The following is a 26,941-nucleotide window of genomic DNA, read 5'->3' on the forward strand; positions in this document are numbered from 1 at the left end:
CATTGTGGTCCTTTTCAACCCAGGCCATTCTATGATTCAATGTGATTTTATGATTCTATGATATGCCTTTGTGTTTTGTACCTATGCACTGAGTCTCTTCTATCAATCATCAGTTCATTCTTTTAACAGCATGACTGCAACTCTTAAAATCAGAGATCTATTTCTCACCCATAGTGAGAAATCACAAGTATCCAATGATTCCACAGTACACACTACCAGAGCTGTGACATTAACAGCCATCTCTGGACTCTCTTTTTTAATGTTAAACCTTATGGAAGCCTAATTATCTATTAACAACAGTAATTAGAGACATAGCAAAAGGGAACAAGAATTTTCAGTTTGCTGGAAGAGCTCAGCTAGACCAGTAGAACAAAACAATCCTTAACTTCACCCCCATCATGCCTATGTGCATGGCATAGGGTACACAAGGAAACAGCTCATAGGAGAGATTATATAAAGGAAGTGGCTATGACTGCAGCTTTCTTAGGTGCACAAACAAAAAGATCAAATGATGCTTAGGACTGCCAGATTGAAGGAAGCTATACAGCAGGCAAACTAAGGCATCACAGACCTGAGAACCACCACAAGTCCATCAAGGGTTATACTCCCTCCTCAGAAGGATTTTACAGGAAATATGTTAATGTCTATGAAACACAGGCTAATTGCAAGATATGTAGCAGAAGTATTCAGCGTGAAGCAGTGTGTAATTAAACTGCCCTCTGCTTCACAGGTCACTGCAGGTCCTATTGCATTTTTTCCACAAAGAAACTTATATCTAAATGTTTGTAGCGCATTTAATTTACAAACACCAGCCACTTTCACTTCAGAAAGAATGTTTTCATCAAAAAAACAAAGCCCTTAACTCCTCAGGCACCATCACCAAGACAGGCAATCAGCATCACAGGATTTTAGCAGATTACATTTCATTTTTAGAACCTATTTTGTAAATGAAAATGGAGATCTGGTTGAGTTCAAGATTTCTCTTTTAAGGCTGCAGACATTCTTGACTTGTGAAAATAACCTTCTCTAACACTCCCAGTGTGTTCTGTTATGCAGATTTTACATAGACAGACACATCCACAATGTACTTCTGGGCTATTTGGATGGAAATAGAAAAGCTGTGGAGCAAGACAGAGCCAGCCTGGATGTAAACAAGCAGGAATTGCTGGCAGCTGTGCTGTTACAAATAAAATTGCATTCCCCACTGTCTTCTCACTTATCAATTCTGACAGAAGACTGTCCTGACTTCTCATAAACAGCATCGAAAAGGACAAATCACATTGGGTGCCAGATTTGCCAGAATGGATTTGGTTGGTAGCTTACCACAAAGAAAGAGAGGGTTATCTCCATTCCACATGGTGGGGGAAAACAATGATCTATCCAAGGGGTGGGGCTCTACCTGATAGGATAAAGTCTCATTTAATCCTCATTTTTTGAACACTGGTTGAGATTTGAGAATCTTTGATACAAGATTTATTTACATCAAAGCAGAAAGAAAAAGTATCAGCAAGCATTTCTCAAATGCATAATCCAAAAGCAAATACAACACAGAATGGGAAATATTTTAAAATTAAATCACTTTCCTGCTGATCCATATTTTATAGCAACACTTAGAGCCACGTGCTGCTTTGTATCCAGACAAAGAATGCTCTGGGACAGCAGGATGCTGTAGACAATGATACTGGTGTAAAAAAAGGAAAGTTAAAAAAAAAAAGAATAAAAATAGTAGTAGCAGAAAGAAAAAAAAATACACCACAAAATAAGCACGATGACATATAGGCATCTATTAATAAAATATTTTGCAATTGTGGGAGCAGAATTTGGCCCTGTAGCTGACAAATCCTTTAATGGTGAAACTGGACACTGGAATTCAGTATTTCCATGCAGGTCTGGAGGGTAAATTTTTGTTGCGTGCTGCACTCCTATCTAGAAAATTGAATAGTGGAGAAACTTAAGGCATGACAAGCCTGCCAGGATGTATTCAGCACTTCTGATGTGTGATGATCAGTAGCAGTTTGATGTCCATGAGTGGGAGGGGAAGGCACCCAAGTCAGCTGAGACTCCCAGCAGGTGAGGAACGGAGGGAGGATAGCAGCCGCAAGAGCAGATGGGGGAATGGGTTGGGCTGGGTGAATGATGGAGCTGGACCATGAATGTGAGAAACCTCTGATCACTGCGCCACGAACAAATTTAGCACTGCCGTGGGAGGAAGGATATAAGCATATGGGGATGAGATAAACACAACTTTTAGTTCTGAGGGCCTCCCAGTCTTGGTAGGGCCTTTCTGACTTCTTTCTAAAGGATATTTTAAGCCATGAGCTTAAAGACACATGGTGGACTTCACAGTGACTGTATCTCATAAGGAAGTCAAAGAGAAATAAAAACCCACCACCACCAAGCCCTTTACAGATTACAGACTTCCTGGCTGTAAAAAGCTCAACAGCTGTCAGTATATCCTCCAGTAAGTCACAAACATCTACTTGAGCTTCAGTTTTCCCCCTCAGCTAGCATGCATAATAGTGACTCTTCAGATCCTTGTCAAAAGATAAATCCAAAAATGAACTCTTATGGAAAGCATATAAACATGAAGTATACTAAGCAGTAACAACATCAAAAACCCACATTTGTTTCCTACTATCTGAATGATCACACTTACTGGAAGGTCTTCAGCATATTTTGTTATTTCAAATAACATATGATCTTAATTCTCTCTCTAATTCTTCTACTTCCCCACATATTCTCTTTGTTTCTGTTCTTTCCCTATGGTGCGGTACCAATGCTAACTTACTAGGAACATTTAATGATACACACATATTTTCTTATGTTATATTTGTATATAAGTTCTCACCTGCTTGAGACCCAACACCCCTTCTGGTATTTTCTGCACTTGAGAAAGCCATGAATCCTTGCTTCCTGAGCAAAGAGATCTGTGATAAAATGCCTAGATACAGCATTTCTCAGCAGTTGGCTTTGGTCCTCACTTTCAGTCTTTCCCTCAATAAATGTGTGAAGCTGCAGGGATATGAGAAGAGTTTAAAGTACAATTAACTAACTGATGATATGTGGCTAAGAGTTTCCTTTTCACTGATCTTAGATTCTACATTCTCACTTGCTTCTCATTGAACAAAGTAAGTGGGAATAACACAGACAAGACTGAAACAGGATCTTATGGTAAAATGAGATAAGCAGACTGGAGTAGTAACTATTTCACAGTGCAGTGTGTGAACGTACTAAAATGTCACACTGGCTTGCAGCCTCCGTATTCCAAAGAAAACCTTTATTTTTGGAGAATTTTGACAAAAGTAAATGAAAGAGATTTATTATTACATATATTTGAAGAAAAAAAAATCTCATTTTTCATTAGTGTTCCTATCCTGACTCTCCCTGTTGAAACTTTCTGGCTTTCAATACTAAAAAATAACAGATAGCACTATGAAATGACTGGTCTGAGCCATTTAAGCTGAAAAAAAAACCCACCAAAAAAACACCCAACAAAACAACCAACTAAACAAAGAAAAAAAAAACAACCCACAAACAAATAAACTAATAAACAGATTAAAATTTTATCCACTTTTTGTGTTCTGGTGTTTTGGATCTACTTTCCAGGGTAAATGACTTCAACATGAAGTATTAGAAAAGACATTCTCCTGGTTATCAGGGAGGAATACAGCACTCCGCATCTGGTTAGAAATCCATTAACTAATTACATGGATGGACTACATCTCTGATGAGAGGAGGATGCTGGTAAAACTATATTCATTTAGGCTTTTAAAAAGGAGGTTCTCCTTAAGAATGAGATGTTATTGCTTCCTTCAAGTACCAAGTACTCAGGAAATTTCAGTCAGATATCAGAAAAGTGCTTCTTATCATGAAAGTAGCCAAGAGTTGAAAAGAGATGTAGAATCTCTACTTACAAAAGTCTGGCATTTGTCCCAGCCAGGGTTTGGACTACACTGTCTCCCTCATTTAAGTCCTCCATTATTTTGTCTTCTCTGGAGTAGAAACTATAAACTATAGATCGAACTATATCAGCTATATAATCAACATCCACATCTTTACCGCTTTAGGTTAGGTTCTCTACGCCATTTCTGGACTTGCCTGACATAGGGGTATTTGAAAGCAACTCAAAAAACTTGATGCTGCTGTTTCCTGAGGGGAATGTGCACAAGACATCAATGTTGAAGTCTTTGCAATGATTTCTCCTACCATTTTCCATTCATTGTCATGAAAATTTAAGTATGGAAGGGAATCAATAAATAGAGCAAAAGCTCTGTGTAGTTGGAAGACAATCTCTGCACTTGAGATGGTCAGATATATCCTTCTCTGTCCACGAATACCCTCTTTGACAGAAAGATGGATCTTCTCAAGAGAAAACCCCAACGTCTGGAATTTTCCTGACTCTACTGGTATAAAAGCATTCAAGGGACAGAGGAAAAGACAGGGAGCTGTTGGAGAGGGTCCAGAGGAGGGCCAGCGATGATCAGGGGACTGGAGCACCTTCCCTATGAAGACAGGCTGAGGGAGCTGGGCTTGTTCAGCCTGGGGAAAAGAAGGCTGCGGGGTGACCTCAGTGCAGACTTTCAGTACCTAAAGGGAGCCTACAGACAGGAGGGGAATCAACTCTTTGAAAGGGTAGATAACTGCAGGACAAGGGGAAATGGTTTGAAGTTGAGGGAGGGAAGATTCAGGTTGGATGTCAGGGGGAAGTTCTTTACAGAGAGAGTGGTGAGGTGCTGGAACAGGCTGCCCAGAGAGGCTGTGGACGCCCTGTCCCTGGAGGTGATCAAGGCCAGGTTGGATGGGGCCCTGGGCAGCCTGGTCTAGTATTGAATGTGGAGGTTGGTGGCCCTGACTGTGGCAGGGTGGTTGAAGATTCATGATACTTGAGGTCATTTCCAACCCTGGCCATTCTGTGATTCTGACATTCCGTGAAAACCTTTTGTAAGTTAGGATCATGATAAGATAAGGAACTTCAAGTTTCTAGTAGGCAACTCTTCCCCTTCCAAAAAAGCAGATATGATATACTCCCTGATCAACAGATAGAAGGTTTACAAATCTTATTCCCAGCACTCTTAAGTTTATTATAGAGGTACTTAATAGCTCAGAGCTCTTTCTAAACTTCATCTGGTGCCTTTTTTCTAGCCAACAAACATTATTTATACAAAGTTCAGAGACTTATGGGTTGTCACAACTGTGGTCCAAATCACCTAGGATCACTTGGTAAAATTAGCGCTAGCTTTTTTCAATAATTTTCACTTTTTCAGGTAGAGTCATACTTTATTTTTGTCGTATTTCAAAATGTTACTGCCCAGCGCTTGTCTCTGTAAACATCATTATTACTGCTGCCTGCTTGTTTTGGGCCTGAAACGTGTCAGAATATTTATCTGTCTCATCAGTACTTTCTAAACACCCAGGCAGCCAATCGAAATGGGGAAGCATAACAGATGTGCCAACATCTGCTGCTGTGAACATTTATCTAGACTGTAGAACACATAGCTGGAGATTCAAACTCCTAACTAGTTACAACTCCACACATTTGGGCAGCCCCGATCTACAACTGTATGAAGGCTATTTGGGAATATTAATTAAAAACAAGTTGAAAATGTTATCTCTCAGTTTTAGACAGCTGTGAGAAATACACTTTTTCTGTAATTCAGTTTATGCCTTTCCAACCCAATAAATGCAAAATACTGTGAAAAAAGATAAATTCAATGTTGAACTTATAAAATGAGAAATTCTTAGAAAGCACTAAGATAAATTTCCAACTACATACATATTAAAATATGGATAGTTAAAATATGCAAATGTTAATCACATACATGTACCTATAAATCAAGCACACAAAGTGGTATGTGCTGATTTTTAAAACACATTTTCATTTTCCTGGCACCAAAATTAGGTCTATGGGCACCATATCCATGCTGAGTTACAGCTGTTCAAACTTCTGTTACCCATGGAAATGTCCTCCTTCCCCAAACACATACTTGCATAGATTGACCATATCAGGAGATGAGATACAAAGCAAAACCATCATCTGCTTTTTTGATGCACAATACAGTCTCACCTGGATTTCTAACTTACCAGTCCATGCCCTCCAGGAATGACTACCACATTCTCTTTGAAGAGCTGCCTCATTAAATAAAAAAGCAAACTTCCAGAAAAAAGACTGCTTCTGTTTTTTGTTTTTTTTTTTTATTTCTCCTCTGAAGGCCCAGCGTGCATAATACTGAAGCCTTGTTTAAAGTCCATTTTCTTGTAAAAGGTTCCTGTCTTGCTAGAGGGATTTGGTCCTTGCTTCCTGTGCTCATGAATTTCCTAATATACTAAGATTAAAAAATGTGACTTTATAAGGAATATACAAAAGAAAGTATTTTCTTGTGTCCTTTGTCTAGATAGCCAGATTCCATGACTCTGAAACACACTGAACACACTTTCAAGCAGGAGGCATATGAAAAACAGCATTAATAAAAACCTTAGAAACATTTTTCACTATAAAACAGATACAGGGGCATGTAGTATAATGCTATAAAAACTGTCTAAACAAAGCACGTATCCAAAACATAAGATTTATAATCCACAGATTTCCATAAATATGAAAATAATGCCAGTCCTCTTCCTTCACTCAGTGAAAAACACATGCCATATGTTGCAGTGTTGCCCAACAATTAAGTGCTGCTGAACCAAGCTCACTTTTCTTCATTTTCTAGGGAAAACATAAGCTCTGACAACAAAGAAGAATTTTTATTTGCTTCCAGGTAAAGTAAGAAGTAAAACTGTGTTTGTTTTATGAAATCATGAAACAAAATGAATATCACTGACTTGATATATTTCCCTCCTGTTTTAAAACACAATAAATGGTAATAACTTTGATAAATTTGCCCATGTCAGTTTTGTGTCTTTTCCTCCCCATTCTCTCATGATGTCCTATAGCTGGGGACACAATTCAAGCCACTAAACTGGGATGTTCATTACTTATGGGAGGTAAGATGACAGCAACTTCATCTGCTTTGAATGTCAGATTTTTGTGATGAGATACAATAACATAGTAAAAATTAACAAATAGCTATGGCAAAAATTACCCCTATGTTCTCTTCCATCTAGCTGATGGAACAGGAAGAAGAGTGATTTTATGGCAAAAAAAGCCACAAAAACAAAAACAAAACAAAGCAGCATTATAAATAAAGGCTGTGGTATTTTTACTGCCAGTTCTGTCACTGACTGTCTTGGCAGTAGAACTGACTCAGACTGTCCTCAGTTCACCTGTTTGTGAATTCCTGTGGCAATGCAGGATATAGCAGTACTGAAGTACCCCAGAGGAACAGTGTTAAGTTTAATTAATTTATACTTGAAAACTGACAGAATCACAGAATCACAGAATGACCAGGGTTGGAAGGGACCTCAAGGATCATGAATCTTCAACCACCCTGCCACAGGCAGGGCCACCAACCTCCACATTCAATACTAGACCAGGCTGCCCAGGGCCCCATCCAACCTGGCCTTGATCACCTCCAGGGACAGGGCGTCCACAGCCTCTCTGGGCAGCCTGTTCCAGCACCTCACCACACTCTCTGTGAAGAGTTTCCCCTGACATCCAACCTAAATCTTCCCTCCCTCAACTTCAAACCATTTCCCCTTGTCCTGCAGTTATCTACCCTTTCAAAGAGTTGATTCCCCTCCTGTCTGTAGGCTCCCTTTAGGTACTGAAAGTCTGCACTGAGGTCACCCCGCAGCCTTCTTTTCTCCAGGCTGAACAAGCCCAGCTCCCTCAGCCTGTCTTCATAGGGAAGGTGCTCCAGTCCCCTGATCATCTTCGTGCTCTTCTCTGGGACCTCTCCAACAGCTCCCTGTCTTTTTTGTACTGGGGCTCCAGACCTGGACACAGTACACCAGATGGGGCCTCATAAGAGCAGAGAAGAGGGGGACAGTCATCTCCCTGTCCCTGCTGGCCACCCCTCTTTTGATGGAGTCCAGGATACCATTTGCTTTTCGAGCTGCAAGAGCACACTGCTGGCTCAATTAAGCTTTTCATCCATCATGACCCCTAGGTCCTTCTCTGCAGAGCTGCTCTCTAGGACTGCTCATTCAGTCTGTATGGATGCCTGGGATTCCTCCGGCCCAAATGCAAAACCTTGCACTTTGACTGCAAAATCAGAAGTAAAGAAGTGTTCCCTTTTTTTTTTTACTAATATTTTGCTCATTTACAGTGTACAATTGGTCACAGTTAGGGAGAAATTACATATTTATTATTGTTTATAAGTAGATTATGGTGACTTAAATCTCCAGGGGTCTTGAACATAAAAATATCAGTGAAATGCATGATCTTTTGCTGTAGTATGCCAAATGCATGCTAAGAGAGTTTTATTTTATTTATTACACAGTGCTATTCAAAGATTTACAGGGAAAAATGTACCAATGTCACTTCTCCATTTTAACTGTCACTTTTCCAATGTAATAGTCCACAGTGACAGTCAGATGAATCACACACTAGCTATTAGTAGCTCAGAATTACTTTTGAGTTCAAATGAGAAAATTTTGAGGAATGCTTTTAAAAGCTCTATTGCAATTTTTTTTCAACAGGCCCAGCTGAAACAATATTCTATTTACTAGTCAAAGAAAGAGAGTTCCTTGCAGGTTTCCCAATTAGTGTATTCAAGATATAGCTTGTAGTTTTCTCTGTATTTCTGTGATTCTCTGTATCACAAGCACATACATACGTGTTTACATCCTTCACGAAGCTCCTTAACAGGTGTTAATTAACATTAAAAATTACTTTGAAATTCCTGAGCAGCAACTTTGGTATAATGTCTTTTTACTATGGAACATCTACTATTCAGCAGTACCTTTAAGGCAATTATGAAATGCTAGACAGAAAATAGATGTAGGACGGTAATTTGCAATTTATCTGAGCCCACTCTGACTTGTCAGATCAGTCCTTCCAGCACCACTGCAACAGCAGCAGGCATGTGGTGAATAGTGCCTGTTTTCCCTTTAAAATCTACACCATATTTACCAGCAAGCCTTATCACATCTTCCCCATTACACCAATGAGATTTGACCTCAATGGTAAGGCATGGCCTTGTACACAACTTTGGCTCTTCAGCATTGCAACAGCTACATCTCTATTAGGATTCTGCCTGTATAACGTCATATTTCTTGAAGCCTTCTATTTTCAATTATATCTGGTGTTTGCTGAATTTGAAATCTGCCTTTCATTCACTGAAGGCTCTTTCTGATTCCTCCCAAGTTTTACGAGGCTCAGGAGAAAAGGAATCGAATCCCTGCAGGAAGTAGAAAAGAAAAAAGCTCAATGTGATAGCAAGTCACAAAGGTATTAGAGTGGTTCTGCTCATTCACTTCACTGCCATCCTACCTGCATTTGGCTAGAACTTGTCTTGTGTGATCCCTGCTGAAGCAGGATTTTGCTCACTCTGTCTCTTTCTCTCACCCCTTTATATTATTAAAAAACACAACTTAATAGATGTAAGGAAAAATGCCATGCTACATGTGAGGGATTTCTGGAAAGCTCTTATCTCAGGAATGTCTTCCATTTAGCTGGTTATGCTTCCATCTTTTGAGTTAGCTTTTATGTACAGAAATACTCATCAGGTAACAAAACAAAAGAGCCTGACTAGCTTTCAGAAGCTCTGGCAGTGTGTGCACGGGCACTGCTTCCATAAAAACTGTTTATTCAGGTGCTAGCAATTGAAACAGGAGCTCCAATTGCACCGCCACAAGTGCCCGTAATGTTCGCTAAAGGGTGTTTGCAGGCTATCACAGCTCTGAAGGGAGCTGTTACACACTATCAACTCAGTAATCCTCATGTTAAGAAGGCCCTAAATATGTATTTACAAGATAGACAGATCCCTTTGGTTTATTGGTTAAATAATCCCTGTGCTGGAAAGGCCTTAAATACTAATTCAAAAGGCAGGCTGGTCTCTCTTGGCCTCCTACAGCAGTGATGGGCCTTCCAGAAAGGCTCTGGCATCCATATTTAACAGCAGGGCCCTATAGCTAGAGAGCTGAGGGCCTCCACCCACAACTCTTTCTGCATTCACATGACTTATATGGTTCAACAACCTCACTCGGATTACTGATCTGAACAAAATTACTCCTTTTGGTTCTGAAGAGAAAGCATACAAACAATACAAGCAATCAGTGCCAAAATGTTCTGCCACAGAAATGGAAAATTCAAATTTGCACCTGACAGAGCAATCTTCCCTACGTAACACTCAGGAGTGTTATTTGGAACAGCAAACCCAAGCTTTACCTCTCCATCGCATCAGTTACAGTAAGAGAAATGAAGACAACAGAACAAAATTTTCCCTGCTACGGGAGTTTTAAGGAGTTTGGTGAGAACAGCTCTACGCAAAAGCTTTTTTGAGGCCAGTTCCTTTAATTTTCAAACTGCTGTCTCTTCCTTGTTTAGTTATTTGTGAAAACAGGCAATAGCATGTGATCCAAAAATGCTCAGGTCAAAAGAAAACCTCAGCAATTTCAGTGCACTTGGATCGGGCCAGTGATAGAACTTAAAGGGCTAATCCACATTTACAGTTAGCAGATTTATGAGTGCAAATACTTATCAACACGTTTAAGAGAACGGCTGTGCAGAACCATAAATTAGCACTTATATTCATTGTGCATACACATACACATTTCCTTATCCTGACTAAAAATCTGTCTCTTGCAACTACCAAGTACAAAATGAACTTACAACTACTCAATTTTGAGATGAGGTATTAACCCATGGGTTGCTCTTCTCATGAAGAGACACTAATAATGGAATCAAGAATCTTTCATATGAATTTTCTCATTTTCAGAAGCTCTGTTTTTTTCAGACCACGGAAAGAATCAAAATGGCAGGTTTTTTCTCAATGTAATATTACTATGCTTTTTTTCTCAATATAATATTACTATGCTCTTCTGTGGTTGCCGTTTCTGGTGGGATGTATGACTCCTTATTTATTCATAAAAAGTTTCTGAAAATCTTGCCATAGAAAAATCTTACTTGTGCATCTAGCATACTGGTCTGTTGATTTGGTGACATGCACTAAATTCTTGAGCAATACTTATCAATTCTTCCTAGCAAAGCAGAGAAGCTCAAAGATTTCTAACATATGAAGTGAAAAGCATCAAGAGCATCCTCATAATTTCATATAAGGTCAACTCAACCTTTGGCAAATTCTTCCAGGTAATATGATTAATACTGCCTCAACCTGTTAGCATGTGTATTTGCATACATTAAAATAGGAGTCATTGGACACAGATAGGCTGAGATAATGGTTGCCATTCTGCATTTTTCATTCTGAAAATGCTAATCCTGGCATCCAGTGGAAAAAAAAAAATAGAATCTTTTCTTATCTCAGATGCACAAGATTTTAGGAGCTGTAATTTCCATAATATCACCTCTCATGGCAAAATCCAATCACTTCACACTTTCACTTTGTTTAAAGGGTACTTTTTAGTACACAGACGTTATTAAGGTTTCTGCCACAGGATAAAGAACTGTTGACTAAACAATAATATCTGCTTGTGACTGCTTGTAACATTTTATTTTCTGTTGTCTCTCTTTTTGAGAGGCAATCATCTCAGACTGAATGTGTAGGACTAGACACTAGACACTAGTGATGCACTCTTTCATCCAGCTTTGTCTTTACAACGTTTTTTTTTTGGTGCAATTCATTTCACTGTTCCAGTATGTAACTGATTTTGTACCTCTAATCTCTGCATTACAACAAATGTTCCTAACCAAGTATATGGTGCTTCTCTCTCTTTGATAGCAGGTTCAGAAGTGTTATTAGCAAAGCTTGTTTACGCCTCTCTAGAACCAGTATCTTCTGCACTTCTAACAAGCACAAATCTTCAGTGCAAATTTTAGAGCTATATGTAACACAAAATTACTGGAGGCTACAATGGTTTTAGTCCTTTTGCCTCATTGGTAGTAGGCAGTGTGATGCATACTCTAGTATCACATGAGGTAATTCCAGCAGCACAACTTGTAGCCAGAGAGAAGTTGGGTTTGTCCTTGAAAATATTTGGCTCTCTTTCAATCATCTTGACTTCAAGTCCAACTGAGCATTTACAAATTGGTCAGTTCCTACTTTATCTTAAAAGTCCTCCTGGGTATCTGGGTATGCCAGAAGCACAGATCTTTTGATCTCTTTCTGTCAACACAGACTGTTGCTGGCTCTGACCTGTCTCAATATAAATCAACAATTCAAATTCCTTTTAGGACAAGCTTTGCAGGAGACACATTAGGACACTTGAGCTGGCTGCCAGCAATCCCCCAGCTTTGTCATCTTCCCAGCTATTTGTTTAAAGTATGGTGCTGAACGGAGCCTAATGAGCCTCCCAGGGAGTTCACTCTTCCAAGACAATTGGCTTGTACTTGAGTTTATTGAGCTGTGGCAAAGTGTACTCAAACCATTATTTTTTTTCTAGTGTACAAATGGAATCTTGCAAGTGTCTAATCCTACAAAATCCACCAGCAAGTGCAAGTCCATATCCCCAGTGCTGGGTATCAGATATGATTGTCTTGTTTTCTTTTTATGGTGGTAATTCAGGTAAACTCCAGCACTTATCTGTAAGCCAGTTCCAAGTTGATCAAAGCTTTGCAGGACATTCCTTTCTTGGAAGACATGCTTGTTTACGGCATCTCAGTTGTTAATAATCTCACATCTTCATTTCCTGATTTGGTTACATACTTTCTATTTGTCACATCAAAATGGAGGGACTTAGCACCATTCTAGAAAATAATCAGTCAATAGTATTCTTTCTGCATACTACCTTGTTTCAGAACCTTTCTGAAATCTCCACATTTGGCTTCAAAATTCATTTTTAAGTTCTTTGGTTTGACATGGAGACTTGTGAGCTGCTTACCTATCACAGAATCACAGAATCATAGGGGTTGGAAGGGACCTCCAGAGATCATCGAGTCCAACCCCCCTGCCAAAGCAGGTTCCCTACACCAGGTCACACAGGTAGGCATCCAGGCAGGTCTTGAACATCTCCAGAGAAGGAGACTCCACCACCTCCCTGGGCAGCCTGTTCCAGTGCTCCGTCACCTCACTGTAAAGAAGTTCTTGCGCACATTTGTGCAGAACTTCCTATGCTGCAGTTTCTGGCCGTTTCCCCTTGTCCTGTCTCCACACACTGCTGAAAACAGTCTGGCCTTGACACTCTGCCCCTCACACCTTAGATATTTATAGACTTGGATCAAGTCCCTCTCAGTCTTCTTTTCTCAAGGCTGAACAGACCCAGTTCACTCAGCCTTTCCTCATAGAAGAGATGCTCCAGGCCCTTTACCATCTTTGTGGCCCTCCGCTGGACTCTTTCCAAGAGATCCCTGTCTTTGTACTGGGGAGCCCAGAACTGGACGCAGTACTCCAGATGAGGCCTTACCAGGGCAGAGTAGAGGGGGAGGATCACCTCCCTCGACCTGCTGGCCACGCTCTTTTTAATGCACCCCAGGATGCCATTGGCCTTTTTGGCCACGAGGGCACACTGCTGGCTCATGGCCAACCTGTCATCCACCAGGACACCCAGGTCCATCTCCGCAGAGCTCCTCTCCAGCAGGTCATCCCCCACCTGTAGCGGTGCTTGCAATTATTCCTCCCTAGATGCAAGACTCTACACTTGCTTCTGTTAAACCTATCCAGCTATCCTTTTAATGCATGGAAATGCTAACCAGGTAGTTTGTTTTGTTCTGTGTAATTAGCTGGGGCTCACACCAGAAAGTCCTTACAAAGAAGGAAAGTTAATGCCCTGCTGCTTTTCCCCTGGACAGCTAACAAATCCATTTTGACTCGGCCCTTCACGAGATCTATTTTTGAAGATGTGTATCTCTGGGCTCTCTACTTACACTAAAGGAGCTTAATAACTTCTCATAAGGATATTAAATAACTTCTTATGAGGATATTAAACAACAGGTAATACAACCAATGAGCGATCATAATAAATCATAGTGGTACCACCACACAGGTTTAAATTTTAGGAAAGGGTTTCACATTTGGAGCTCTAGTAAAAGGTTCCAAGATGCTTCTCCTTCAAACCTTTCCTATTTAGAATGGATTCTTCTCCTGAAGGGAGTGCAGACAGTTCATTTCCTATTTGAATTTCACATGAAACACTATTTCAATCACTCAGTGCATTTGCCTTGGGCCACTGAATCACAGCTGACAGCAAATTAATGACTGTGATGGTATGATTAGCAGTGATTACAGGCAACTGAGAATCTGCTGAAGTATTTGCCACTATGATAATACTTGTGCCAACTATTATTAGGGATTAATAATGGCCATAAAGAGGACTTGATTACACTAGGTAGACCCTATGCAGATTTGAAATCCATTACTATTTTAATATGTAGCTGATAATATAGTGAAAGAATATTTTCACCTAAAAATGTATCTTTTTAAAATTTATTTCTTCTAGATGTTTCCATTACTAATTTATTTAAATATTACTAGAAAAATAGCTCCTACTAGTTTAAGGAAAAAGCAATATAAACAAATACACTTGTCACAGAAACTTAATATTGTATTACACCCAGGGAGCTGAAGCAGTATGTAAGCTCTGAGATTCTTATGCTGTGAGATATCACACCAAAACCCAACTGGGAAGAAATAATGATTTCACTAATCCCTAGCAATGATTTTTTGAGAAGTTCAAATAAAAGTTTGCTTGTTTTGATTGAGATTCACTAAGCAGATGTTATTTGATTTTTCTACTTCCTGGGGAAGAACTTGGATTCCCCAAGCTGCTAGGAGAAAAGAACAATGAGATGAACATGCAGTAAAGCATCTTAGCTGCTAAAGATAAGATAAAAGTGAAGACATGGCATATTTGCCAAAGCTTTTGCCATTCATTTCATTTCCAAATGTCAAATAGTTATGTGAAACCTTTAAAAACATTTCTTAGGATACTGCAAACAGAAGGATAGGATATTTTAAGTCTTGTATTAAAGGTATTAAAGGTAAACCTTGTATTAAAGGTATTTAATTATTTATAATCACTCCTGTTTAAAATACAGCAATGTGAACTTATACAAAGACTTAGCACCGTTTAATAATAAAAAGAATCATCTGCTTCTTATGCCTGCTTCTACAAATATATTCTTCCTGAAATATAGCGGAAAACACAAAAATTCAATGATTGACAGGCAAGAATACTATTCAGGTATTGAAATGAAAATCTAATGAAGAACAACAATAATCATGTTATCATTTGGGGAAGCTCCAAAAAAGATTTTCCAGTGATTCAGAAAGACATCCACCCTTGTCACTAGAGAATACAATACATTAAAAGCAAAGGGAGACCTGTGGTACACAGCACAATTTCTTGTAATTGCAATACTTATAATGTCAAATTCAAAGAGCAAATAACAGAAATGATATTAATTTTCAAAGTTATAACCTGATCTTTCAAATGCTCAAGCACACGCCCAAGTATCTGCGAGACTAATCCCTAAGGCATGAGTAAAAAGGCCAATTAATTCTTAAAATTAGAGAGAAGAAAAAGAAGAATTAAGTTTTCAGCTACCATTTCTAATTCTGATTTTTTTTTGCTTCAGAGAGGTAAAATTGCAAAAAGAATGCAGCTGAGTTACAGTCTCAACTGCACAAAGAGGGAGCATACTTAAAAGGCATCCCAAACTTGTTTGGTGACACCCAGTGCAGAATTTCACTTCCGTGTTTCACATGCATAAACTAACTACAGTAAAGCTTGTGAAATTATACAGGTAAAAAAGAACACTTTCTGATATTAATTATTTTCAATTTTTCCCCAGAGGAGCTTGCTATCACCTGTGCAAATACCATATCTATAATAGCAGAAAGAGAGGTTGCAGTGTGCCATTGATCTTACCTCATACTCAAAGTCCTCTGCTCTATCTGCATCAGCAGGCAGGCCGGAAAGATACTCATTACCTTCATAAAATTCATGCTCCACTGGCTGTAGAGAATGGCAGCTACACAGAACAAAGCAATACAAAAAACAGTAGATGAGATAATTTGTTTTTTAAATTAAAAATGATTTTAAAAAATCACACAAAACCCCTGATCTGTAGTTTCCTTATCTCTGAAATATTACTCTCAATTGCCTGACAGCCTAAATGAAATAGGACCTGAAGTAGAAAGGGCTGTTTTCTTTTCAAAAGCTCAGATTGTAGATTAGCTCATTTTGCTGGGTTCATCTTTTGTTAGATTTGCAGAGTGTGATCTCTTAACAGGGTCTGTTTCAGGCCAAACTACTTAATTATGAACATTTGGAATTCCTTTTGCTCATTAATGTACCTAACTACACATTCATATGCTGCATCATGATCAGTGCCAACTTATCAATCATCTCATTATAAAAACATGAACATCTTCAATCTACAACCCACATCAGGCTTAAAGTTGTTCAAGTGCTTGCATTAAATGCTTTGCATTATATGGTTTTGTTAAAGTGATAACAGGGTGATGAAGGGCACTTGAATAACCGCACATTTTAGAATGTCGGTAAACTGAATGGTTACATGAGTTTGAGACACAAAGAATGAGGTCTTCACAACATGCACTTAGGTACAGCTTTGGATCGCAGGTGTGGATCTACCTCAAACCTTTTTTTTTTAAATGATATTTGCATCCAATTACATTTCAGAAGATGTTCATTCAACGAAGGCATAATTCACATTGTATACCATATGAAAGGTGAAATTATACTTTCCTTCTCCACATTTTTGACTTGCCTTAGCTAAGGGGGACTTTTAATAAAATAAAATAAATTACTTTCCCTCTTTCTTTAAGAAGTTTGAAATAATAGAAAGTAACAAGACATCTCTTTATGTGTTTTATAAGCCTTTTCAATACTTTGGAACACAGAACTGTTTTTCTTCTTGATCGAAGCTTAATGTTTAGATGAACATTGTGCGCGAGCACAAAGTAAGTGAGAACAACATTCCTTCCTGCGGTCTAATGCAAGAGTTGAGGAAAATCATCAGTAAAGTCTAAATGGGGCAACAATTACCAACATCTACAATTTATTTAAACTGTTCCTCTGACTTTTGTAAAAGAAAGCTAAAGGCAATTGCAATGCCTTAACATCACCTGAAAACTACAGAAGATAAGCCATACCTGTCTGAAAGCAGAAAAGGACAGATATCAGGAACAGGAGGTGTGGAAGGCCTTAGTTTGGCCAGAGCCATAATGTGCTCAAAAGTGATGTCGGTTTGAGTGCAGGCATCCACAAGCCGTACATCCTGAGAGCTACCATGAGCTTTGCTGATTGGGGCTCTTCGTAAAACCTGAACTACAATTGGCTCCTTAGCATTGCGAAAAGCTTCCACTGCCTCTTCATGAGTGGCCTTGGAGAGGTCCTTCCCATTGACCTAGACAAAAACAGAAAAATATACAGATATACCAAAGATCACACACAAGAGAAAAGGCAGAACAAAAATGAGGGTGTAAAATACAGGCAGAATAACTATACATCAAGCAATACATCAAGTCATTTGCTGACACTGACTGAACTTTCTTTTGGTAGTCATGCAAGAGAGCAGATAAGGCTAGAGAATAAATAAATTCTTTATGATAGAAAATAGAAATGTTTTGAACTGTCACAATGGAATCTCAAAACAGCAAAGAAACATTTAAAATTAGTTCTCTCATTTTATTTTATTTCCCTCATAAAGTACAAATGAAAAAGGAGGAGTGTCTTTAATTTTCAATTTCAACATTTTCTGTGGCTTGCAACCATAATAAGGGATTTCTGGCATGGTATTGTTATTAATGCAGAAGTCAGTAAACACATCTTGGATATCTGAAAAGAAACAAGGCCAACTTTCACTGTTTTGCCACTTATCAGCTATTGCATTCATACAATAATTAAGGCCAAAAAAAGGAAGATTTGACTGACAGTCAGCTGCTGCTATTTCAAGGAAAGGGAAATCTAAGGTAAACAAACTGAAGAACTTATTTGCTACAAACAGACAACTAATAAAACAGAAAATTGTGCTGCAAATGCAGCACAGCTTGGGGAAAATAAAAGACTGTGTAGAAAGGTTTCTTTCTGCTGCTAAGTGAAGTAGCGAATTCCTACAAGTCCAAGTGGGGTCTTTTCATATTAAAAAAAGGTAACTGTAAGACTTAGTGCTCAATTCACATGAACTCAAGCATTAAGGGAAAACTTGACGAGAATCATCCCACTACAAAATGCAATGACTAATTTGCCAACAGCAGCCAGTATCCAAGTCCTCAAAGACAGTGCAACAATACAGAAAGTTACACAGAAACTACAATTCTGCATTGTTTTCAGAGTCATGGGATTCTGTTCTGTTGCACAGCATCAAACTGTTGTGAGCTGCTGTGGAGGTGAGATGATCCTGTACTGTGGTAAAATGGCATTATTTTCTAGAAAGAACTGTGAATATCTGAATAGTACCAAAGATAGATTTAAATTTATATCCCTGTGAAAATCTCCTCACTGACAGCAAATCAGAAATAGGATTCTACTGCAACGTAATGCCCAAATTTACTTTATTATATAGACTATCAAGTCCTAAAACTTCTCCTTAATGAACTAACTCTAAGCCCTTCCCAGACATTGGACAAAATCCACCAGAGACTTTTGCTGAACACAACATTTCTTTGCCACATCGCTCTTTCATTAAAGAAATACCTGGAACTTTCTTGTCAAAAAACAAACAAACAAAAAAAAACAACCAACAAACCAAAAAATCCAAGGACAACACCAGCAAACTCAAAAGACCCACTCAGCACAGTCAGCAAGTAACAGTTTTTAAGCCTGCCAGGAGAAGCATTTGCAATTAAACATGTCATATTTGAGGCAACAGGTGTAACCATACCTACTCAGCTGGATGGTTATAATAGAGTTGACCATTAATTACTTATATATACCAACTTGATATGTTTCCAGAGTGCATGCTTGAGTACAGTGTATAACCAGCACTGCCTTCATGGCCATGTCACTCATGAGGACAAGAGAAATGAGGACATACTGTAGTGTGGTCATCAGTGCAAGGATTTGATATCGTATAGTCATGAGCAGATTAGAAATGTCCTGAATAGATTTCTTTACCTAAAACCCCTCAAAACTCATGTGCTGAATATCTGGGAGCCTCAGAAGTGCTATACAATGTAACCTAGACTATGATCAAATAATACTAATGGCAGCTAGCTTAATCACCTGATTTCAACACATTTGTATGAGGGCTGCTCTGAAAGAAAAAGCCTCCTACTTTATCATGTCAGCCCACAATGCCATAGGCAAATGGTGGTGCGATGGCAGTAGAGTTGGATATCCCACCAATATTCCATTACATTTTGTTGCTGCGTGACAGATGGCAGCAGACGGGCAGTCTGACAGAATGGCATCTCACACTGAAGTGTATAAAGCAAAGGTGTGTCATTGAATTCCTGCATGTGGAAAAATTGCACCCACTGACACGCTTTGAGGCTTGTTGAGTGTTTATGGAAACAAAGCAGCAGATCTATTTGCTCTATCAAATAGTGTTATTGTGCCAGTTGTAGCTGTTGTACTTTCCATGGAAATAAATAGGAGGTATTACTTTCTGAGTGACCTGCATGCTATTTCTCTGACGACTGAAGCCAGAAAATGTTAAGATTTTATCTTTCAAATTATAATTCATCCAATTACAACCTTTGGTTATGTTAAACTAAGTTACATGCAGAAATATCAGTGATGTACAAGAGGCAATGGCAGCATGCTTGAAAAATAAGCTATGTTATGAGAAAATGAAAGAAATTTCCCCAAGGACTCAGCTTCTGCAAACCCTCTCTGATAGCACAAGTTACACTGCCAGGGCGTTCAGATTCAGCCATGTCTAATAGAGGCAATTAGAGATAAAGCTTTAAGTCTGGGTCTTCCAGTCACTCTTCAGCTCCAGCCTCTCCTCTGCTTCATTCCTGCTTCTAACTCAGATCCTATCAAAGAAACAATTTTCCACAGTTTTCACAGTTTTGGCAGCTTTTGTGAAAAGATTGTCCTACAGGCTTTCTGAATAACTCTCATTCCCAAGGCTTTAGGAACATAAAAATTACTTTCCTGTCTTCCCAAACCTTTTTAATTCTTTTAAAAACTTTCTGATAACAGATGTGGTGTTTCTCCTAATAGCAAGTGTATAGGAAAAAATACAACATATTGTCGTATCATTTTCTTTTCCTATTCAAGTAATAAGGACACAATTCTGCTATATCCCACCTGAATTATGTGGTGATTTTTGGCAGAAGCTGACCATTTTACCACAGATTTGTATAAGCAAAGTGAAAAGATATCTGGATAGCATACAAAATATATGCTAGATTATTTTGAAATATCAGAAGCTGTGTAATTGATATCAGCCAACACCTCGCCCTTAGTCTGAGGAAACAGACATAAATACATGCTAATGCCATTTACATGCAAATTTTATTTCCAAAGAATATTAATATTTTAAAATCACATAAATGTGAAAAATCACAAAAGATACACATTTTCATTTATCCTGGCAACATATGGCTGACCTCTATTTTCATTTAAATGCCTGTTTAATTTAAAGACTTTGAAAGCATTCCATCCTTTATGCTGGTTTCTTATGCACTCTGGACACCTAATACTTGTTTAAATTGTCACTTGAAGTTCATCAACACACTCTGTCGATCTGCATAAAGGTCACCTAATTTATGAACACTGCCTTTCTCAGAAGAAAATCTATAGCTGAATTACTCTACTCTGGCAGCTGTCCTGCCCACTTGGGGCTGGAAAGAGTGAATTTATTTTAAAACCCAAAGCCAATACTACAGATGGGGCTGTAAGCTCTCTTCACTCAGTTTCTTTAAGGTTCGTCTGCCTCCTGCAACATCCCCTAACTTAACACTCACATATAGTTACCCTGGGAGGTGTAGATTGCTGAGCACTTATTTACAGCAAGCCACTTACAGGTTCTTAGTGGATGATTAAATAAATTCCTTGCATCAGAAAGGTTACTTTCAGTGGAATCTAGGGTACTATTTTGAATGGATAGAGAAATCAGTCACTTTTAACAGTCAACACAAAGACATGGGAATACATTTGTTGCAGCAGATGGGCTAATTAATCCACAAGCAAGTTGTGAATGTTAAGTAAAGAATATATCTTTTCTCATGTAAACCATCCTCCTGCCCTGTTTGATTAAGCTTCTGTTTAATGAACACTCTCCCCCCTTTTGGACACATTGCAAAGTCTGGGCCACTTGTCAGCATCTTCCCCAGAGCGACTGGTGGCCGCTGCCTGGATGCTGGCCATCCCTTTGCTCTAAATCCAGCCACATGCAAAACTTCAACAGCATCAGAAAATAAACAAGCAATCAGGCTTTGTTTTTCATGCACAAATCAGCTGACATTGGCCAACCTCCATTTCTAACACCAGCACCACAGCACATAGGTTTATTCCCACACATGCAGAGGTGGACAGCAGAGAAGGACAGAGGGGACTGGAGTAAATTACAAAACACTGAATATAAAAAAACATCAGCAGATGGTTGTTAGGTTATTCTTGCACTTTGTAGTCTAAAAAAAAAAAATAGTAATATAAGAGTGCTTCAACTAAGACTGCTTCCAAGATTTAAATGCTTGTGTTTGAAATACCCTCATCTTTAAATGTTTTTCTGATGTTGGCAATTTCTATCAACGCTGGCCAGAATTTTTGAATGAAGAGCCAGAAATCCTGATGTTTCTTGTAGTCTGTCCTTCATACTATGTATAAAAAGAGAAAAAGGAAAAGAAGAAAAGAAAAAGAAAAATATGTGTAATCACATGAATGCAACCATCACAAAAGTTATCACAGTAGCAGTTTAAGAGATAACCTTCTCTCTTCAGCAAGTAACTTGCATATGCAACTTAAAATTTAAGACTGGCTCTTCTGAAGTAAAAACCTCGGAGACCTCCTGTTAATCAGTAAGGGCAAAGGAAGAATAACTTGAGCATTTTGCTAGACCACAGACGTCCAGCTACAAGGGTTTCCTGGAGAAATGACAGAGATAGTGTCTGACGTGATGATGGAGTTCACAAGGCTTACTGTCCAGGGAGATTTCAACATTCATGCAAAAGATGCCTCTGACCTGACAGGTGTTAAATCTGCTCTCATCACGACAGTCTCTTCACCTCCAGTCTCTTGCCCCTAAAATACACCCAGGCAATGAAATCCCAGAGTGCATCCTTGGATAGACAACTGGCAAAAAAGATTGAGCACTGTGTCATAGTTTGATCAGTCTTTTTTTAGGACAAGAATTTGAGCTCTCCCTAACTACAAGAATAAAAACAAAGAAAAAGAAGGAAAATATACCATCTTTCTCCCAGACATAAAGCTTTTGTTACATACAGACATTTTAGAAAACTTCCAATGCTAAAAGCTGCCAGAGATGAGGCTCTCCAGACAGAACAGGGGGCACAGGACATGTGGGCTACCAGAGATACACGGGCTGCAGAGAGAACACTGCAACTTTTCTGCTAACACAAATGTGATAGTTCATCTACAGAAATGGCATTCAGCACACTGACCTTTTAGGTTATAGTTCAGTACTAAACTGCATTTCTTGAGCAAGTAAATCTCTAAGGTAGCAAATACAGTCATTATCCAATACCACTATCTCCATCAGGGTTCATGGAAGTTCAGTGAAGGGACAACTTTTATTATTCTGGTTAATGACATTTCTTCTTCCTCAGCCACATGAGTTAAATGATGTTTGTTCCCATTTGATCCTTTGTTGCCCTAATCGCCCAATCATGTCAGCCCTTCTGAAAGCAACAGAATCACATAATCATAGAATGGTTTGAGTTGGCTGAATACACAGGCTCTGGCTGTTTTTCCTCAGGCTGTTTTTCCAAAGGCTAAGTTCTTCTTGTAATAAGAACTAATTTCCTATTTCCTGAACAGCTTAAGCTTGTCCTATTTGCTACTCTGTGTAACTGGTTCAACATCACTGAACAGACTCAGGCAATGGTCAATACTGCAGCCTCCTGTGCATTTTCCTATGTGTAACCAGCATCAGTTCAGTCACCCAATATTTAGCAAATACCTACTGTTTCTGAAAAGCCTGTGCCTAAGATTTAAGCTAAGCAAGAAAATATAAGTGTTAAAAAATTTGTGAACAACAGAAATATCCCTGTTTCCACTTCGTAGAGCATCTTTCTAGAGAGAAACTTCCCAGGGACTTCCTAGTGATTTTGATTATCTAAAGAGCAGCTGTCATAAGAAAGCATTCTTCTTTCAACTGACCTCAAGACTGTGCTTTGCTTTGTTCAGATATCCTCTGTGATCTGTGGGTAGGTCTGAGTGCTGCAGCTTCTCTCTGAGAAGGGCTGGATTCATCCCCAAAAGACCCTGGCAAAGAGCTGGACACTGCTTGAAAGTACTGCGTTAACAAGCTACCTTAGGAAACTCAAAAGAATTTTAAACTGGATTGGAAATAATGCCTCAGGTAGATGTTCTGAGAATGGAGAAATAATTCCCATCACAAGTGCAGTACAATACAGCAAACTAGTGAGCAAGGTAAGTAACACAAAAATGCTTGAGCAATTTTGCCTCTCCATCGGATACAAACTTGAGCTTAATATCTAATTCTCCTCAATGTTACCTTCTTTACCCAGTCATCTCTACCTAAAACAAAACTCACTGCAACAAGTGCTTCCCAAAACTGTGGGTACAGAACCACATTCATCTGTGAATGGAAAATCAAATCCACTAAAACCAAAGAAATCACAAAGCCCTTCCCCCTCCTTAATGAGGAAGTTTGATGTTCTGAATAACAAACTTATTCTTACTTGCAGTTAAGGTATCAAGCATAGTAAGGCGATGGTATTTTAGATGCATGGCTATACCCTGCTTCCAGCTGGCTGGGTTAAGAATAACTGTAACCACAACTGTATATGAACACCTAATTCTTCTCTGGCAGTGTGTAGAAAATCAGGCAAAATATCCACCCTAGGAAAAGACAGCAAAAAAGAGACACTCAGCATTTCCATGTCTGAACTTTCTTTGTGGCTCTGGACCTTCATCTTGAAGTATTTTTCAGAAGAACACTTGGATGCTACAATGCTGTGTTAGCACCACCAGGAAAACTATGCCTGCTACAAGTTTGAAATCACTACTGAGTTAGCAGTGCTAAACTGTGCCCAAAATGTGATCTCAGTTCCTGTAGTTCATAGCATGGCACTTGACAGTCAGTGTAAATGGAAAATAGAATATTCCATCTACTCACTACATGTTAGAGCAATGCAGTTCTTTCAGCTCCTTTAGTCTTGAACACAGGGATAGATCAGAAGTTCACCTGAGTTACGAAACAGCAAGCGTACTCATCTGCAGTTTTGCTGGTTTGTGAGTGAACTGAAAATGCCAAATTAAGTGTAAGAATCAGTGAATCAGTTTCACAGTGAGCTGCTCAGAGCCAAGTGCTGGAAGACATGAATTTGTGAGCAGCCATTATTCTTCTTTTCTGTCTCCCTCCATACACCCAGCAGAGGTGTTACTGGACACTACGGACATCCTTCTTATCTCTTCCAGATGGTACTCTCAGTCTTGTTCTCCTCCTCTCTCTCCCCTCTTTGGCTTTCAGCTCTTTTCACTCTGCCCCCTCTCTTTCACTGCAGACCTCGTTTTTGTTCCCAGGACTTCCTTTCTTTCCTGCCTTAATTCCATCTTTCCTCTCCTAAATGCTTTTCCTGTCTGTCTCTAAGCTTGGCTCCTTCTAGCAGGCTGGGAGCACCAGCTTTTCTCATCAACCCACCGTGACATCTGGACAGTCGCAGCACTTGTGAGGTTTGCCTTCACCAGCACTGCCCAATACAACTCCAAAATCTCAGCTAACCCAGATGGTGATGTAACAAGGCTGGAGTGTATTTACTACATAAATTGCATTTAATATTGACGAACAGTTTTTCTAATGATATTAAGATTATGCCTGAGGGCAATAAAGACTAAACTAGCTGTGGCATGCATAAAATATGTTATGTTACTCCTTGATATAATTACACCATCACTTATTACATTAATTATTGCAACCTTTTTCTTTTTGTGGGTAGGACCTTAGACAAATTTCTCACCAGATCTACCACATGCACCAGCCCTTTGATGGTAGTGAAGAATACAATCAAAGTCCAGTGTGTGTGTGCTCAGAGTAAATCATTTTTATCACTAAGCCCCTGCACTGAATGCTATATTCTCCTGTGAACTTTATGGTGTTTTCTCTAGCACAAGCTCACTGTCCAATTTCTCTTCCAGAGTATGTATTTTCCTCAGAAAACAGGATTTGAAAAGGCAGTTGCTATTGAAATTTTAGGAGATCAAATTAATCACATTCTTTAATTGTCTGCAACTTCCAAAGAATAGTGGACAAGGCTGAACTGCAGATTTCAGGCATCTGTAAACAACATGCTACTTTTCTCCTGTGAGGGGAACCATATCCTACATTACAGTAAAAAGAAGAGTCTCTATTTCACCTTTAGAAAAAAACCCCGACCTTCCATGAACTCAGCGAGGGCTGGCACCACTGCATGAGTGTTACACTTATCACTGTCATAACAATTCGCCCACAATCACAGGCCTGAAACTCCTGCTCTCCTCTGAACCAAGTAGTTTAAAAAGATAGATGGCTACCTTCTGGCTAATTGTGGGGGTTTCTCTCATTACTACAAAAAGACTTTTTATATCTCAAGTGACTTTATAAGCAGTGAATAATTAGACTTAAAGTCTTTGGAAAGGAGTCCACTGATCAAATGCTAGGATAACTTATGGGCATAGTGACCTTTTCCTCAGCAAGATACTCCAAACTGCTGCTGTTGGCACATTATTAAAATTCCCCATTTAATGCATGCAGTTAAGCATAAGGCAGATTTTATCCTCTACTTTTAAATTCAATTTAAGGTAGTCCAGTGAAAGCTAGAGGACTAACTGCCACCTGCTCCAGCTGTGTGGGACCAGGACACACAGCAGCAACCTGCTCAGCTGGCCAGCTCTTGGTGCTGCTCTGACTGCTGCACTCCTGATCTCCAGCAATTCCTGTCCCAGCCAGGCAGCGCTTTTCCTGCCCACAAATCCACCAGCAACCACCAGAACTCTGGGCTTTTTCTTACAAGCAGCAGCAGCAATGAGCAGTTGACAGCATGCTGCCTGCAGCCCATCCAGTGCCTTGGCCAAGAGGGTACTCCAAGAGCCAGTGTTTTATACTGTAAAAAAGCAGTGAGGTTAAACCCAGCAACAGAGCACCAGGCCTAGTCCCCTCCCTGATTGAGACATGGGATACTGTCCCAGCTGATTGAATCCCTCAACCTGCTGGGCCTCCAACCACATGCAGTGCTGATCCCTCAGCATTTACGTTTGATTTTCTTTAATGAACATACAACAGACTTGCTCTACTTCAGCATTCATTCCTTACTGTATATCTGTTTTTAAATTTTGAAGGAACAGAAAAGGCTCCTCTTCCCTTGGAATAAAACACCGTGGGTCCTTTTCAGTCATTTTCCATTCTTATCTCACACTGCCTTGACACTAATTTGACACTGCTGTTCTCCATTTGTTTTCATGGCTTTACTCCAGAAGCATCATATTGGCAAAAAATCCTTCAACCTTTTACAAGACTAGATGTTTTAAAAATACTTTTCACAGGCTCACACATTAATAGTGTTTTAGGATTAGGGTCCAACACAGCAAGAGTTCACAATAAATTTTAATTTCATCCTGCTTCTGGAACAGGGCATATGGCACAACTTCCTTGATCTCTTTTTCAATAAAGTAGAAAATCCAAACTCAGAAGGACTCTTCATCTGATAAAATAAAGCCGGTGATGGGACTTTACCTGCTATCCAAAACACCATTTCATCTCTTTCCGCCAAATAGTTCCCAGCAGCTCTTACGAACAGCCTTAGCAACCGCTTCTATTTGAGTATCAAGAAATCAGGTAATGCTGACAAGA

The 26,941-nt window shown here is 39.2% G+C and overlaps 1 protein-coding gene across 2 annotated transcripts in view; it reads right to left on the bottom strand.

Annotated features, from left to right (window-relative positions):
* The window catches only part of PDZRN4 (PDZ domain containing ring finger 4), a gene marked incomplete at both ends in the record, with an annotated part of 240,128 nt that overhangs the window by 27,280 nt on the left and 185,907 nt on the right, over positions 1-26,941 (bottom strand). For both annotated transcript variants that reach the window (XM_079540361.1, XM_079540362.1), the window contains 2 exons: positions 15,862-15,964; positions 17,112-17,365. In XM_079540361.1, coding sequence (XP_079396487.1) covers positions 15,862-15,964; positions 17,112-17,365 — 357 coding nt within the window. The remainder of the gene's footprint in view (positions 1-15,861; positions 15,965-17,111; positions 17,366-26,941) is intronic.

This window comes from Tetrao urogallus (genome assembly GCF_951394365.1).
Source record: "Tetrao urogallus genome assembly, chromosome: 1".
NCBI classification, from domain to species: domain Eukaryota; kingdom Metazoa; phylum Chordata; class Aves; order Galliformes; family Phasianidae; genus Tetrao; species Tetrao urogallus.